The sequence below is a fragment of the Bos indicus genome, chromosome 3 (genome assembly GCF_029378745.1).
Source record: "Bos indicus isolate NIAB-ARS_2022 breed Sahiwal x Tharparkar chromosome 3, NIAB-ARS_B.indTharparkar_mat_pri_1.0, whole genome shotgun sequence".
In the NCBI taxonomy this organism is placed as follows: domain Eukaryota; kingdom Metazoa; phylum Chordata; class Mammalia; order Artiodactyla; family Bovidae; genus Bos; species Bos indicus.
Window position 1 is genome coordinate 26648705 of NC_091762.1, and position 15074 is coordinate 26663778.

Sequence of the window (15074 nt, forward strand, 5' to 3'; positions counted from 1 at the left end):
CCAACTCTTTGCAACCCCAAGGACTGTAGCCCACTAGCCTCCTTTGTTCATGGGATTCTCTAGGCAAGAATATTGCAATGGACCATCTATATAGTATAGGCAACACTGTTCAGTGTTATGCGGCAACCTGGAGAGAAGAGGAGTTTGGGAGAGAATGGATACATGTATACCTACGGCTGAGTCCCTTCACTGCTCACCTGACACTATCACAACATTGCTTGTTAATTGGTTATACACCAAAACGAAATAAAAAGTTTAAAAAACATTTTTTTTTATAAATAAACTTTAGAGGCAAAAATACTATTAAATCTTTCAACTTTTGCAAAGTACCTCCCTGCTCCCCCTTTCCTGGCAGCCTCCACAGGAGCGTTGGCTCCTTCCTGACCCCAGAGGACAGAGCTGACTGATCTTTGTTTTGGATGGTTTTTTTTTCCCTTTTCCTTTTCTTACATTTTCCATAAACCCTTCTCCTTTTTTTTTTTTTCCCCTCTAAAGCTCAATCATATTTAGGTTCCTGACAAGAGTCAATTTTGGTATCAATCAACTTGTGCAGGGTTCAGTAAACTGTAGCCTGCAGGTCAAGCCAGCCCACCACCTGTTTTTGTAAATAAAGTTTCACTGGAACACAGCCAGGCCCATTTGTTTATTCTCTTTGGCTGCTTTCCCTCTACAACAGCAGAGTAGAGTAACTGCCTCACAGATCATCTGGCCCACAGAGTCAAAAAAACTGAAAATACTCCCTACCTGGGTCCCTTACAGAGAGATTTGCTGACCCTGAGCTAGACACACGTGAACCTTCAGCTGGGGGCCATGCAGGAGTCAGACCTCAGGGGGTGGAGGCCCGGGCCTCTGCTCCTGTTGGTCACACAAGATCAACTACAGCCCACCCGCAGTTTACGGACAGCTTGCCCTTAACATAGAACGAAGACCTGCTTCATTTCCACCCCAGGGCCACATGTCCAGTGGTCTCCGCAAAGAACTCAGTGAGCTCTGCACAATTTGGCCTTTTCAAGGTGCTAATCTGTGTGAGGTCAAGGCTCTGCCTACGATGGAGAAGGCAGCACAAGACACCAGAGGTCAGAGCACGGGCGGCCCCTAGGCAGGGAGTCAGGGTCTCCACAGGCTCTGTAGGAGGCAGAGACACACCTGCATACATTTAATATTCTTTCAAACCCTGAGGATCTAAGTGAGAAGCACAGCACCTCATACTAAGGGGGCCAAGCAGGAAAGGTGTAAGGCTGCTGGCCCACAACTCTTGGGCATCCTGTTGGCCCTGCTAATATTTTCTGCAGAGAAAAGATTTACAAAGATTTCCTAAAAGTTTAAACTGCAATAGCATACTCTGGTTACTTGCCACTCATTTACTCTGATTTGTATTTCTCAAGTGTTAATCACTATCTGATACTACATATATGGTGATTTCTTTCTTGTCTGTTTAATAAACCAGGCTGCAAGCGCCATGAAAGAAGACGTAGAAAATTTTGATCATGCCTCTCTATTCCCAGTATCTAGAACAGCACCTGTTTATAGGAGTTCAATAACTATTTGAAGGAATAAACGAAAGACAAAATGGAAGGGAGCTGGACTCTTCCAGTGGGTTGCAAACCAGCTTGAATTAGCCCCTGAAGTGGCCACTGGATCACCATGAGAACTTACATTCAAATGTCTAGCTGTGTTTTCAAACCATCTAACAGATAGTGGCATCCACTTTAACAAGTCCTCAGTAAATATCTACTGAATACAAAGGACCGAGCTAGGCACTTTGGGAATAAATAGCCAATCCAATCCCCGACCTTCACATTTGTAACACAGTAGGGATGATATGAGAAACACTTAGAAAAGCAGTATGAGGAAGGGGAAAGGATGGAGAGAGGTACCTGGATCCAAGGCTGCTCCTTCGACAGTGATGATGCAAAACAATTTAATGAGATCTCCCCGGATAACCGACGGCGTGTCCGAATGCACAGAGGCATTGAATATAGGACCTGGAAGAAAGTAACATCACTTCATGATCCTCTTTCACACTTTTGTTTAAACCCCATTCTTGGTGCACAAATGTACATCTAAATGTGGGCTCCCTTTCCTTGGAACTGGGCTAGAAATCCACTAAACAGGTTTTTAAGTCCACAAAATAGGTTTTTAAGGATGTTTTTCTTCTTTTCAGAGAGACATGAATTAAGCTACTTCCAACTGAGCTTCACCTTAAGATTCCAACCACTGTCTCATTTCGAGACCACCCCACCTCCCATCCTGGTACAGTCAGGGATGTTTCTGGCTCCACACAGTTCACTTCCAGGCCAGAGTGGCTCAGAGATCAGAGCACTTGGGACTAAGTCAGGGACGCTTTTGGTCCCAACAGACTGAGTAGCTTCATTGTGCTGGGTGCTGGCAACGGGCCCTGCTGTTACGAGGCTGACATCCAGTAGGGAGATGGGCAAGCCAACAATGATGATGTTGCTACAAGGTTCGGCTGAAGGCGATTTCACTCTGCTGGGGGAAACGGAGGCAGCTTGTAAATTCCTTTTAAATACCACCCAGACAGGACCTGTCCCTGCCTGCTTCACTGGAATTCTCCCTCAATACCCAGTTTACTTTTATAAATGACCCCTTTACTTCTCCCAAAGGCCAGAAGATGGATCTACACAAACCATGCTGACTCCTCACAGTATCACTGATTCACTGCTGTAAGTTGTAAGGTAATGAGCATATGTATGGACAAGAAAATATGAAGGGTAAAATAAAAATTTAGGGCTAGAAGTTAGTAATATTTACCACAGTCAGTTGGATGCATTTGGCTGTAGGGATAATCATCATTGGCTGTTTCATTACTAGGCACAAATAAATGACTTATATTAAAAAAAGGTATGCCTTGTATGGAAGAAATCTGTGGCTCCAATCCCCTCCTGAGGCAGAGAGAGGGGCTAGGTACTGCATTCTTTGGTTTTAACCCTTTGATAGCTTACTTTTTAGGTGAGATTATTAAGCAGCTTTAAGCTAATCTGATCCTAAGAGCTTAATAGTTACCATATCCCAATTCTAACATCTAGGAATAGGCAAGCCCGAAGATGATTCCAGAATACCAATGCTATGGGATTTCCCTTGTGTTTTCTTGAAAGCAAAGATAGATGGCCCTGGACACTGATTCTGAAACTCATTCGAAGCTAAGAATACAGATGTAGCTACCTTTAAAATCAGATTATCAGGAAGGAAAAGGTACTTTTTAACATCCAAAAGAAATGACTGTGAGAAAGAGAGTAAAAGGTCATGTGAACCAATGAGGCAAAGAATTGAAAAGCCTATACTTTTATTTCAACATGAGTAGTAAGATGAATTCAACAGAGGGCTTTTCTAACACGGAGTTCATGAGTAATCTGTGTTTGCTGGGAGAAAGGTGAAGGATGGTTGTAGAACATGGAAACCTTGAGGCATCAGACAGCTCTGGTTGGTTCTGCTGAGCACTCAGATTGGGCCTAGGGGATGGAGAACCCAACAGAATGGCAGTTCCAGGACACAGGGAATGGGATGAAAGTGAACAGGACAAGGAAACTTTACGCACTTCTGGGCATCATGTCCCTCAAGTAACTGGGCTCTTGGCCACGGTTTGCTCAGGTCCTTACCACCCTGGATCTGCTCTGTTTATAGCAGTGAGGTGGGAAAGGATCAAGCCCATTGCTCTGAGTTGGCTCAGTGGTGATGACTGGGGGGACTTCATGCCATTTATGGTCATCTGTGAGGACAGGTTAGTAGCAACCATGGTGAGCAACGGGGACTACGTTTTTTTTCTCTGACTCGAAATTTCATGGTTAAAAATAGAACTATACTATGGGGCTTTCTTAAAGTGTTCCAGGCGCCTTCTCAGAGAACATGAGATAATAAAACACAAGGAGAGCCTCATGGTGAATTCCGGTTCCTCTTTACTTAATTAGAAACAGCAAAGAAATTTGGACATATTTTCTTTACCTTATTTGGACACATTTCCCTACCTAATTTGGACAAATTTCACTTTCTTTCCTTTACATTTCCAAAGAAACCCAACATGCCTTCTGGATCACACGTTACAGTTCTCGTTTCTCCTCGTGGCCGTGGGAACAACAGAGGATCTGTGCCATTCTCACCACACAGATGAGGACCAAGGAAAAGGCCTGCATTGTGAACTGGTCACAGCAGTGGATTTCCTTCGGACGAAATCAACAACTCACTGTTAATACGGGTCATTATCCCAGGCTTAGAAATATTTTTATTGTGGTCAATTTCTGGGTAATGCTGCTTTTGTGAGGGAATGTGTCTGCTTAACTTCACAGATGACAGATTATGGCACAGATAATCTAAGTGAACTTCTAGGGCCACTACATGTCCCCAGGTTCCTATCTGTAGAGTACACGGACCACTTAACTTTTAAACACAAACATTGACACAAACCATGCTCCAACTCTAGCCCCTAAGAAAAGGCTATAAAGGACAGTATTTCTGTGAAAGCCAAAACTGCAGACCATCTGCATGTCATCAGTAGGGAAGTGGTTAGTCAAATTCTAGCAGGTGTAGTCATTAAAGTTGGTATTTACCTATAATTTTTTATAACATGGAAAATGCTTATCTTATAATGTTAAAGTGGGGGAAAGCAGGTCATAAAATTGCATATACAGCCTGATTTCAAACTCACGAAGAAAACATGTAAGGGAAAAATTCTAAGATAACAAATACCACTAATTAACAGTCTCTGGTAAGATGAAGGGTGATTGGGTGATTCTTCCTTGTATTTTATTATATTTTCAAACTTCTCCATTAAGAAGAAAAATGTTATTATTATTCTTTTAACATCAAATATTAAATATTTAACATCATCACATTTAAACCATATAACCACATTTAAACCCCTGATTCTTTGAGTCAGAAGATGTCACAACTCAGTAAGGCCCCTTGGGGAACATGGTCCTTATACCAACAGGTAAGTGTGCTGAAAACAGAGGACAAAAAGGTGGGTACCAGGAAAGACCTCTCTGTTACATGTATTTTACTGTGTGCCGATGATTTTTAGGAAGTGAAAGCTCTTCAGCATCAAGTCAATATTCTCGTGGAGCTATGCAGGGCTACTGTAATGTGCTGGGTGTTAGATTTGATGCAGCTCCTCTTAATTAAACTGTGAGCCCATGACAACTCCCTGGATTCAATAAAGCAAAAACCTTAAGCAGTCTATTCAGCCTGTAAGCTACAGTGATTTTATCTGTTACGATGAGATTTAAAGAACTGAGTAATAGATTCAATACCCACTCCTCACCTAGAAATACATATAAAAGATTTTATGTCTCCCTTCTTTCTCATAATAGTTTTAAAGAAACATCAAATAACAAATGCAAAACAAAATGGAATAAAATCCTATAGACAATAAAAACAGATAACGCAAAGAACAAAACCCACATATTCATCTGAATCTCAATAGTCAGAGAGAAAGCATTTGATAACACCCAACACTAATTCGTGATAAAACATTCAACAGATTAGGGATGAAAGAAAACTTCCTCAACTCAATATTTGCTGTCTATGAAATACCCAAAGCTAGCAAGATACTTAAGGGTAAAAGATACTTAACAGGAAAAATTCCCTCAAGATCAGGAAATAGACAAGGATGTCCACTTGTTCCAGTACTGTTCAACACTTTACTAGAGATTCTAGCCAGGACAATTAAGCAAGAAAAGTAATTAGAAGGCATTAAGGAAAACTGAATATAAGAAGTAAAACTACCTCTATTTGCAGATGATATGGTCCTATATTTAAAAAGCCTAAGCCACCAACAAAAACAACAACAAAAAACTATTAGGACTAATAAACAATTTCAGCAAGGTTGCAGGATATAAGACCAATTTATAAAAGTCAGTTCAGTTTCTATACACTCACAATAAATAACCTGAAAAGGAAATTAGGAAAGCAATTAATTTACAGTTGTATCAACAATAAAATACCTAGGACAAATTTAATGAAAGAAGTTCAACATTTGTATGCTGGAAACTACAAACACCACTGAAAATTTTTAAAAGACCCGAATACATGGAAAGACATCTAATGTATATGGATTAGAAAACCATATTGTTAAATGGTAATACTCTCCAAACTGATTTACAAATTTGGCACAATCCCTATCAAAGTCCCAGTTATCTGTAAAATGCAGCTATTAATGAGCTGATCCTAAAATTCATTTGGAAATGCAAGTGGCCCATAAAGCCAAAACAGTTTTGAAAAACAACAAAGTCAGAGAAGAGTCACACTTATTTCAAAACTTACTAGAAAGCTATAGTAATGAAACAATGGGATTCTGGTACAGGAAAAGATACAAGGATCAACAGAATAGAACTGAAAGTTCAGAAATAAATCCTTTTATTTATGGTTAAATTATTTTTGACAAGTGTACCAAAGTCAATGGGGGAAAGAATATAGACTTTTCAACAAATGGTGCCAGGACAACTAAGTATTCACATACGAAAGAATAAAGCAGAGTCCCAACTTCATACCACAGACAAAAATTAACTCAAAATGGACCATAGCCCTGAATGTTTGAGCTAAAACCGTAAACTCTTAGAGGAAATCATAGGTGTAAATCCTCACAGCCATGGATTAGGCAATGGTTTCTTAGATATGACACCAAACCCACAAGCAACAAAAATAAACTATAGATAAATTGGACTTCATCAAAATTAAAAACTTGGGTGCTTCAAAGGACACAATTAAGAAAGTGAAAAGACTACATACAGAATAGATATTTTCAAATCACATATTTTGCTAAAGGACTTTTGTATTCAAACTACGAAAAGCTCCACTAGCCAACAATAAAAAAAAAGTCAATGAAAAAAGGGTAAATGGTATGAAAAGACATCCCTCCAGAGAAGATACACATATGACCGAAAGCTATTAATATCTGAAAAGATGCTCAACATCAACAGTCATTAAGGAAATACAAATTAAAACCACAATGAAATACTACTTCATTTACACTTGTTGTTGCTCTTTGGTCACTAAGTCGTGTCTGACTCTTTTTATGACCCCATGAACTGTAGCCTGCCACGGGCCTCAGTCCACGCGATATCCCAGGCAAGTATCCTGGAGTGGGTTGCCATTTCTTCTCCAGGGGATCTTCCGCAATCCGGGGATCCAACCCTCATCTCTTATGTCTCCTGCACTGGCAGGCAGGTTCTTTACCACTGAGCCACGAGGGAAGCCCTCACGTATACTAGGTTGGCTATAATTAAAAAAAAAAAAAAAAAAAAGATGGAGAATAACAATAACTAACCAGTGAGAATAAGGACAAATTGGAACCCTTACACATTGCTGGTGGGAATGCAAAATGGTGCAGCTGCTTTGGAAAAATATTTGGCAATTCCTCAAAGAATTAAAGAGTTATCTTATGACCCAGCATCACTCCTAGGTGAGAAATGAAAACTTAATGTCTACATAAAAACTTGTACACTAACGTTTATTCAGCATATTATTATTATAATGGCCAAAAGATGGAAACAATCTAAAGGTCCATCAACTGATGAACAGCTAAACAAAATGTGGTATATTCTCACACTGGAATATTATTCAGCGACAAAAAGGAATGAGTTATTGATACATGATATAATATGATAGACTCTGAAAACATAATGCTACAGGAGAAGAAGACAATACAAAAGCCCACATATACGTTTCAAGTTATATGAAATGTTTAAAAAGGCAAATCTATAGAGACAGAAAGTAGAATAGTGGTTGCCAGAGGCTAGGGGTAGAGTTAGGAGTGATTATTAACAGGTACAGAGTGTGCTTTTTTGGAATGATTAAAAAGTTCTAGAATTAGATACTAGCAATGGTTGTACAATATATATCTGTGAATATACTAAAAACCATTGAATTGATATTTTGAATGGGTGAATTTTATGGTATATTAACCTTATTTCAATAAAGCTATTATTAGAAAATAAATAAGAGACACTTGGTATTTTCTCTGTTCTTTCTAATTCCAAGGGTTTAAAATCAATATTCACTCTTTATTAATCTAAAGGTTGAGAGATTATTAGATGCCAGAACAGAAACCAACACAACACTGTAAAGCAATTATCCTCCAATTAAAAAATTAAAAAAACAAAAAACAAAAAAGAGATTATTAGATGCCAGAAGATTATTTCATTATACACTATAAAAAGTTACAATAATACAAAATAATACTAAAATAAAATAAACTTTACTAAGATTTAGTTTACCTTTAATATAAGTACAATTCAACAAATATCTTGCATTCATTGTACTGATTCAATTAACACTTGAATCTTTATAGGTGAGTATGATTTTATACATTTAGAAATTTCTAACTGGCAGATTTAGTGAAAACATTCAGTATTAAACTCAAAAGTGATGATCCTTCACTTTGATATTCTAAATAAGATTGGGAATCAAAAATTTTTAAATTATCTACCTGCTGAAACACACATAGATTTGTCAGAGGAGTTTAATGAATTACACAGATGAATAAGAAACATTTCCATTTGAGAATACGAAAGTGAAGAGGAACTAAAAAGCCTCTTGATGAAAGTGAAAGCGGAGAGTGAAAAAGTTGGCTTAAAGCTCAACATTCAGAAAACAAAGATCATGGCATCCGGTCCCATCACTTCATGGGAAATAGATGGGGAAACAGTAGAAACAGTGTCAGACTTTATTTTTTGGGGCGCCAAAATCACTGTAGATGGTGACTGCAGCCATGAAATTAAAAGACGCTTACTCCTTGGAAGGAAAGTTATGACCAACCTAGATAGCATATTCAAAAGCAGAGACATTACTTTGCCAACAAAGGTCCGTCTAGTCAAGGCTATGGTTTTTCCTGTGGTCATGTATGGATGTAAGAGTTGGACTGTGAAGAAGGCTGAGCGCTGAAGAATTGATGCTTTTGAACTGTGGTGTAGGAGAAGACTCTTGAGAGTCCCTTGGACTGCAAGGAGATCCAACCAGTCCATTCTGAAGGAGATCAGCCCTGGGATTTCTTTGGAAGGAATGATGCTGGGGCTGAAACTCCAGTACTTTGGCCACCTCATGCGAAGAGTTGACTCATTGGAAAAGACTCTGATGCTGGGAGGGATTGGGGGCAGGAGGAGAAGGGGACGACAGAGGATGAGACGGCTGGATGGCATCACTGACTCGATGGACGTGAGTCTGAGTGAACTCCGGGAGTTGGTGATCGACAGGGAGGCCTGGCGTGCTGCGATTCATGGGGTCGCAAAGAGTCGGACACAACTGAGCGACTGAACTGAACTGAACTGAACTGATGTGTGCTATTAAAAAAAAAAAGTAGATCTTCCCAACTTAAGGCATAAAAAAATAAAATAAAATAAAAACATTTGACTTACCAAAGATAAATCATTCAGAACAGACACCAAAATGCTCCTGTTTTAATTAACCCTCTCACAGATGAACACTGCTAATAACTACTGTTAACAAAGCAGATTGACAGACACAGTCACACATACCAGCACAGCTCTGGAGACTCGACTAATTGGAAATCTTTTCCCAGTCCAAAAGCAAAGGTGAGGCCCAAGGTTGGGATACTCACTCGTGTATGGAAATATTGCTGTGATAAATCAGACCAAGAATAGCACCTACCACCTTCAGTCCTAGGGACCTCAAAGAGTGAAAGCTATGAGCTGGATAAAACTTGGGTCTTAGCTCTGAATCTTTCACTCTTGGCAAGTCATTTAATCCCTCTAGAGGCCCAGTTCCCTCTTATCTTTATACTCTGCCATGTTCCCTGAAGGATTTGATATAGCTGTGTGTCAACTGATCTGTTTTAAAAATGAGGGGGTTGGGTTTCCCTGGGAGGCCAGTGGTTAAGAATCTGCCTTGCAACGCAGGGGATATGAGTTCAATCCCTGGCCTGGGAAGACTTCACATGCCGCAGGGAAACTAAGCCTGTGTACCACAACTACTGACCCTGTGCTCCAGAGCTGGGGAGCTGCAATTACTGAAGCCTGCACGCCTACGCCCTGTGCTCTGCAGCAAGAGAAGCCACCACAGTGAGAAGCCCACACAGGGCACAGCTAGAGAGCAGCCCCCACTCTCCACAACTAGAGAAAGCCTGTGTACAGCAACAAAGACACAGCACAACCAAAAAGAAATAGATAGATATTTGGGGACTAACTAAGGGTCAAAGTAAAGGTAGTATGTTCACACAAAAATCTGCACCCAGATGTTCACAGCAGCATTACTCAGAATAATCAAGAACTGCAAACACTCAAATGTCCATTAGCTGATGAATAGATAAAATGTGGTATACTCACATTATAGAATATTATTCAGTCATAAAAATGAAGTGCTAATGAGAGTTTATTTTGCATTAAATGCTCAAGTACAAAAAGGAGGGAATATGTGGTTTTCCTGTGTTTGATTCTTTAAAAAACAATCAGTGGTATTTGTAGTTGTGAGTTACATGGGTTTTTGCAGAGAGAACAGTTTGCTAGAGCCACCAAAAAAAAAAAAAAAAAGTCTTGCTAACACTTCCCAAGCACTTTGAGATTCCTAAACTTATTTTCTGATATACAAAATGTATTTACTGGCATTACTTTGCATTTCTCAAGACAAAAATGACATTAAGTAAAAGTTGTGTGTAAATTTGATTCACAGGTACTTAAAAACTTTAAAGCTGCAAATGAAACGAAAGGTCCCCAATATTCAGACAATGATATTTTCTTTTTCTGACTAGGAGTTTATATCTCATTTATTTTATAAATGGTTTAGTTAAAGCAGGCTTCAATGGTGGCTCAGATGGTAAAGAATCTGCCAGCAGTGCAGGAGACCTGGGTTCCATCCCTGAGTTGGGAAGATCCCCTGGAGAAGGGAATGGCAACCCACTCCAATATTATTGCCTGGAGAATTCATTGGACAGAGGAGCCTGGTTCGCTATTGTCCATGGGGTCGCAAAGAGTTGGGCACAACTGAGCAACTAACTCTCCTTTTCTTCTTTAAAGCCCTGTTCCTTTTGACATTCAAGTTTTCATTGTACTACATTTTTCATGTAAGACCAAATCCAGAACTGCATTTTACAGTTTTTTACTGTTTTTTTCCTCTCAGTGCTGCTAAAAAGAAAAAGCAGCTAACATTTTGAATTTACAACATGCCAAAAATGACACAGAAATTATTACATTTATTTTTGTTCTTGTTAAAACTCTGTGAGCAACATTTACCAAGATAGCATGTTAAATTACTGGCATTCTCTGGGTACTAAATAAAAGGCTGCAACTCTCTAACATTAATGTATATACACAACATTCCCTAGCGGTCCAATGGTTAGGATTCTTGCTTTCACTGCTGAGGGCACAGGTTCAATTCCTGGTTAGGGAGCTAAGACCCAACAAGCTGCAAGGTACAACCAAAAAAATATAGACATAGAACAAAAAAGAAAAAATACTAAAAAAATAAAAAGAACAAAGTACTGATACATATTACAATGTGGGTGACTCTTGAAAACATGCTACATGAAAAAAGCCAGACATAAAGCTCTATATTACATTCCATTTATGTGAAATGTCCAGAATAGGCAAGTTTATAGAGACAGAACGAAATAAGTGGTTGCCAGGGGACAGGAGGTTGGGGAGCAGAGTTGGGGGTGTTGAGGGGGAGGACTGAGGGTGTCAGCTGAGGGTGCAGGTTTCTATTGATTGTAATGAAAATGTTCTGTAATTGATAGTGGTGATGGTCACACAACTCTGTGAATATACTATGCATTTATATTAATAGTGTAGTATAAATATTGGGTTGGCCAAAAAAGCTTGATTGGGTTTTTTCTGTAACATCTTATGGAAAAACTTGAATGGACTTTTTGGCCAACCCAACACCATAGTATAGTATTTAAATACTAAATATACTATAGTATAGTATATTCTCTGTTGACTCAGTGGTAAAGAATCCTCCAGCACATGTAGGAGACTCGGGTTCAATCCCTGGGTTGGAAGGATGACTTGGGGAAGGAAATGGCAACCTACTCTAGCATTCTTGCCTGGGAAATCCCATGCACAGAGGAGCCAGGTGGGCTATAGTCCATGAGGTCACCAAGAGTCAGACACAACTGAGCGCACACATAGTGTATTTAAATACATACTATGTATTTAGATGGGTGAATTGCATGGCATGTGAATTACATCTCATTTAAGCTGTTTAAAAAAAATGAAGACACTGGATCAAAACCCTAGGGTCTCTTCCAGTCAATCTATGACTTACCAAGCTCCCCTGCTCACCTGAGGTTTGGAAGTCTATCTCAATAGGATTGGAGAGACTGGTTGCTGCTTCTCGCCATAGGCTGCCCCTGACAGGAGACCAGGCTGTCACCACACAGCGGTATAGGCCTGCATCTGAGACCTGAGTCTGGTACATTCGATAGCGAAATTCATCTTCCTGCACTTTCTCTAACACAACACCATCCACCCGCGATGCATCTGTCCAGTTCTCCAGCTTCACCACGGAATCCTGGTCCAGGGAGATGATGTACTTGGTTTCGTTGGGACTAGAGAGGTCCCCAACAGGTTTCTCAGCCGTGATGAGAACAGAGTAGCGTGGCGACTTAATATTTTTGGAAGACACTTTGCAAGTCATCTCAAATGTATTTCCGGCAGCGAAGAAAGGCTTGGGCTGCCTTGCCTTCACCACAAGCACAGAATCTGCAATGAAGTACCAGAAAGATGTGATTTCTAACAGGATTAGCTAAATGGATATGTATCTGAAAGCACAATGTCAAGGAAATAGAAATTTATTTGCAAATTGCCGCACAATAGCATTTGGGAAAATCTGGAAACTCAGAAAGAAAATAGCGTGTGTCAGAAAGTAGACTGAACACCACCACGCTGCAGGAGGCAGAGCAGTCTGCCTCAATTTAATAGGTGTGAGGGAACAGAGGATCGATGGGTGAGAATTTGCTTTTAAGGATTTTCAAGTCCTTGAGAAGTCTCACCCAGAGTGAGAATTTGGGAAGCTACTGGTGCCATCACGGATGTGAGCGAGAACTTGCTTCTAGTAAAGTGGGGAAGATGCAGCTCTAGGCAGTTCCACCTGCCTCTCCCCACTGGGGCTCCCCTGGGTGCAAGGACAGTACCAGAGCAAGTGAGAAATGGGTTCTACTGCTGTTCCACCATACGATGGTAACATTATAGAACAGGTCATTACTAAAGTGACTGCAACATACACGTGTAGATCTTTGTATGAAGATCTGACTACAAAGATGCATAGTCATTTCCAGAGACGCAATTAAAATTTAATTAACTTTAATTCTGAACCAGCATCCAAGGCTACTATCTTAAAGGTTTAAGTGTGTTACTTCCTGTCTCTCTGTAAAAAAAAAAAAAAAATTAATCTCTAAGCATATAAACATTAGAATTCATCTATATTATAATATTAATAGCTCAATATCTTCCAGGCACTTGGAAGATACCTAAATGTTTGCTGAGTGGATGGATAAATGAGTTAAATATAACCCTTTTACCCTTTAATGATATAATTCTGTAACCCATCCAGTTACAAAACAAAATTTTTATGTTGGGGTTTTTTGAGGAATAGTTGTTCCATCAAACTATTAGGACAACACGTATGTCACAGGGTCTCTCCAGAATTACTGATTCCTGAGGTTCCACTGAGCCATTCACATTCTTTCTTGAAGCTTCAATTTGTGAGATTAGAAGAGATAACTAGAGGTTAAACAGGAAAAGAGTTCAAGGACTGTGTCCTCAGGCATCTAATGTTTGAGGGTCAGAAAAGTAAACAGAAAGCAGCAAAGGAAGCTGAGAAGAGGTCAAGGTTGGAAAACAGCCCAGAGAGGATGGTGTCCCACAAACCAAGGAGAACCCAAAGTATTTCCAAGAAGAGGGAATGATCATCGTGGTAAATCCTGGTAAGTCAAGTAAGATGACTAACCATTAGATTTTGCAATATGTCACTCACTAGTCATCTGGATCAAAAGCCAGACGAGAGGAGATTAGAGAACAGGAGGAGACAGAGTAGAGATGCTGAGGACAGACAAATCAAAGGAAAGAAATAGAAAGGGGTAGGCAAGGGGTGTGGAGAATAGAAAGATGGAGGTGGGGGAAGCAAGATCAAGATTCAGTTCAGTTCAGTTCAGTCGCTCAGTCATGGCTGACTCTTTGCGACCCCATGGACTGCAGCACGCCAGCCTCCCTGTCCATCACCAACTCTGGGAGTTTACTCAAACTCATGTCCATTGAGCGGGTGATGCCATCCAACCATCCCATCCTCTGTCAACTCCTCCTCCTGCCTTCAATCTTTCCCAGCATCAGGATCTTTTCAAATGAGTCAGTTCTTTGCATCAGGTGGACAAAGTATTGGAGTTTCAGCTTCAGCATCTGTCTTTTCAATGAATATTCAAGACTGATTTCCTTCAGGATGGACTGATTGGATCTCCTTGCAGTCCAAGGGACTCTCAAGAGTCTTCTCCAACACCACAGTTCAAAAGCATCAATTCTTTGGCGCTCAGCTTTCTTTATTGTCCAACTGTCACATCCATACATGACTACTGGAAAAAGCATAGCTTTGACTAGATGATTACTATTACTTTGGCAAAGTAATGTCTCTGTTTTTTAATAATCTGTCTAGGTTGGTCATAACTTTTCTTCCAAGGAGCAAGAGTCTTTTAATTTCATGGCTACAGTCAGCATCTGCAGTGATTTTGGAGCCCCCCAAAATAAAGCCTGTCACTGTTTCCACTGTTTCCCCCTCTATTTGCCATGAAGTGATGGGACCAGATGCCATGATCTTGGTTTTCTGAATGTCGAGCTTAAAGCCAACTTTTTTACTCTCCTCTTTCACTTTCATCAAGAGGCTCTTTAGTTCTTCTTCGCTTTCTGGCATAAGGATGGTGTCATATGCATATCTGAGGTTATTGATATTTCTCCTGGCAATCTTGATTCCAGCCTGTGCTTCACCCAGTCCAACGTTTCTCATGATGTACTCTGCATATAAGTTAAATAAGCAGGGTGACAATATACAGCCTTGACGTACTCCTTTCCCAATCTGGAAGCATTCTCTTGTTCCATGTCCAGTTCTGTTGCTTCCTGACCTGC

The 15074-nt window shown here is 40.0% G+C and overlaps 1 protein-coding gene across 2 annotated transcripts in view; it reads right to left on the reverse strand.

Moving 5' to 3' along the window:
- PTGFRN (prostaglandin F2 receptor inhibitor) overlaps positions 1–15074 on the reverse strand; it is a 111414-nt gene that overhangs the window by 9181 nt on the left and 87159 nt on the right. For both annotated transcript variants that reach the window (XM_070785847.1, XM_019956733.2), the window contains 2 exons: positions 12246–12665; positions 1878–1985 (listed from right to left, as the gene is read on the reverse strand). In XM_070785847.1, the coding sequence (XP_070641948.1) occupies positions 1878–1985; positions 12246–12665 (528 nt within the window). The remainder of the gene's footprint in view (positions 1–1877; positions 1986–12245; positions 12666–15074) is intronic.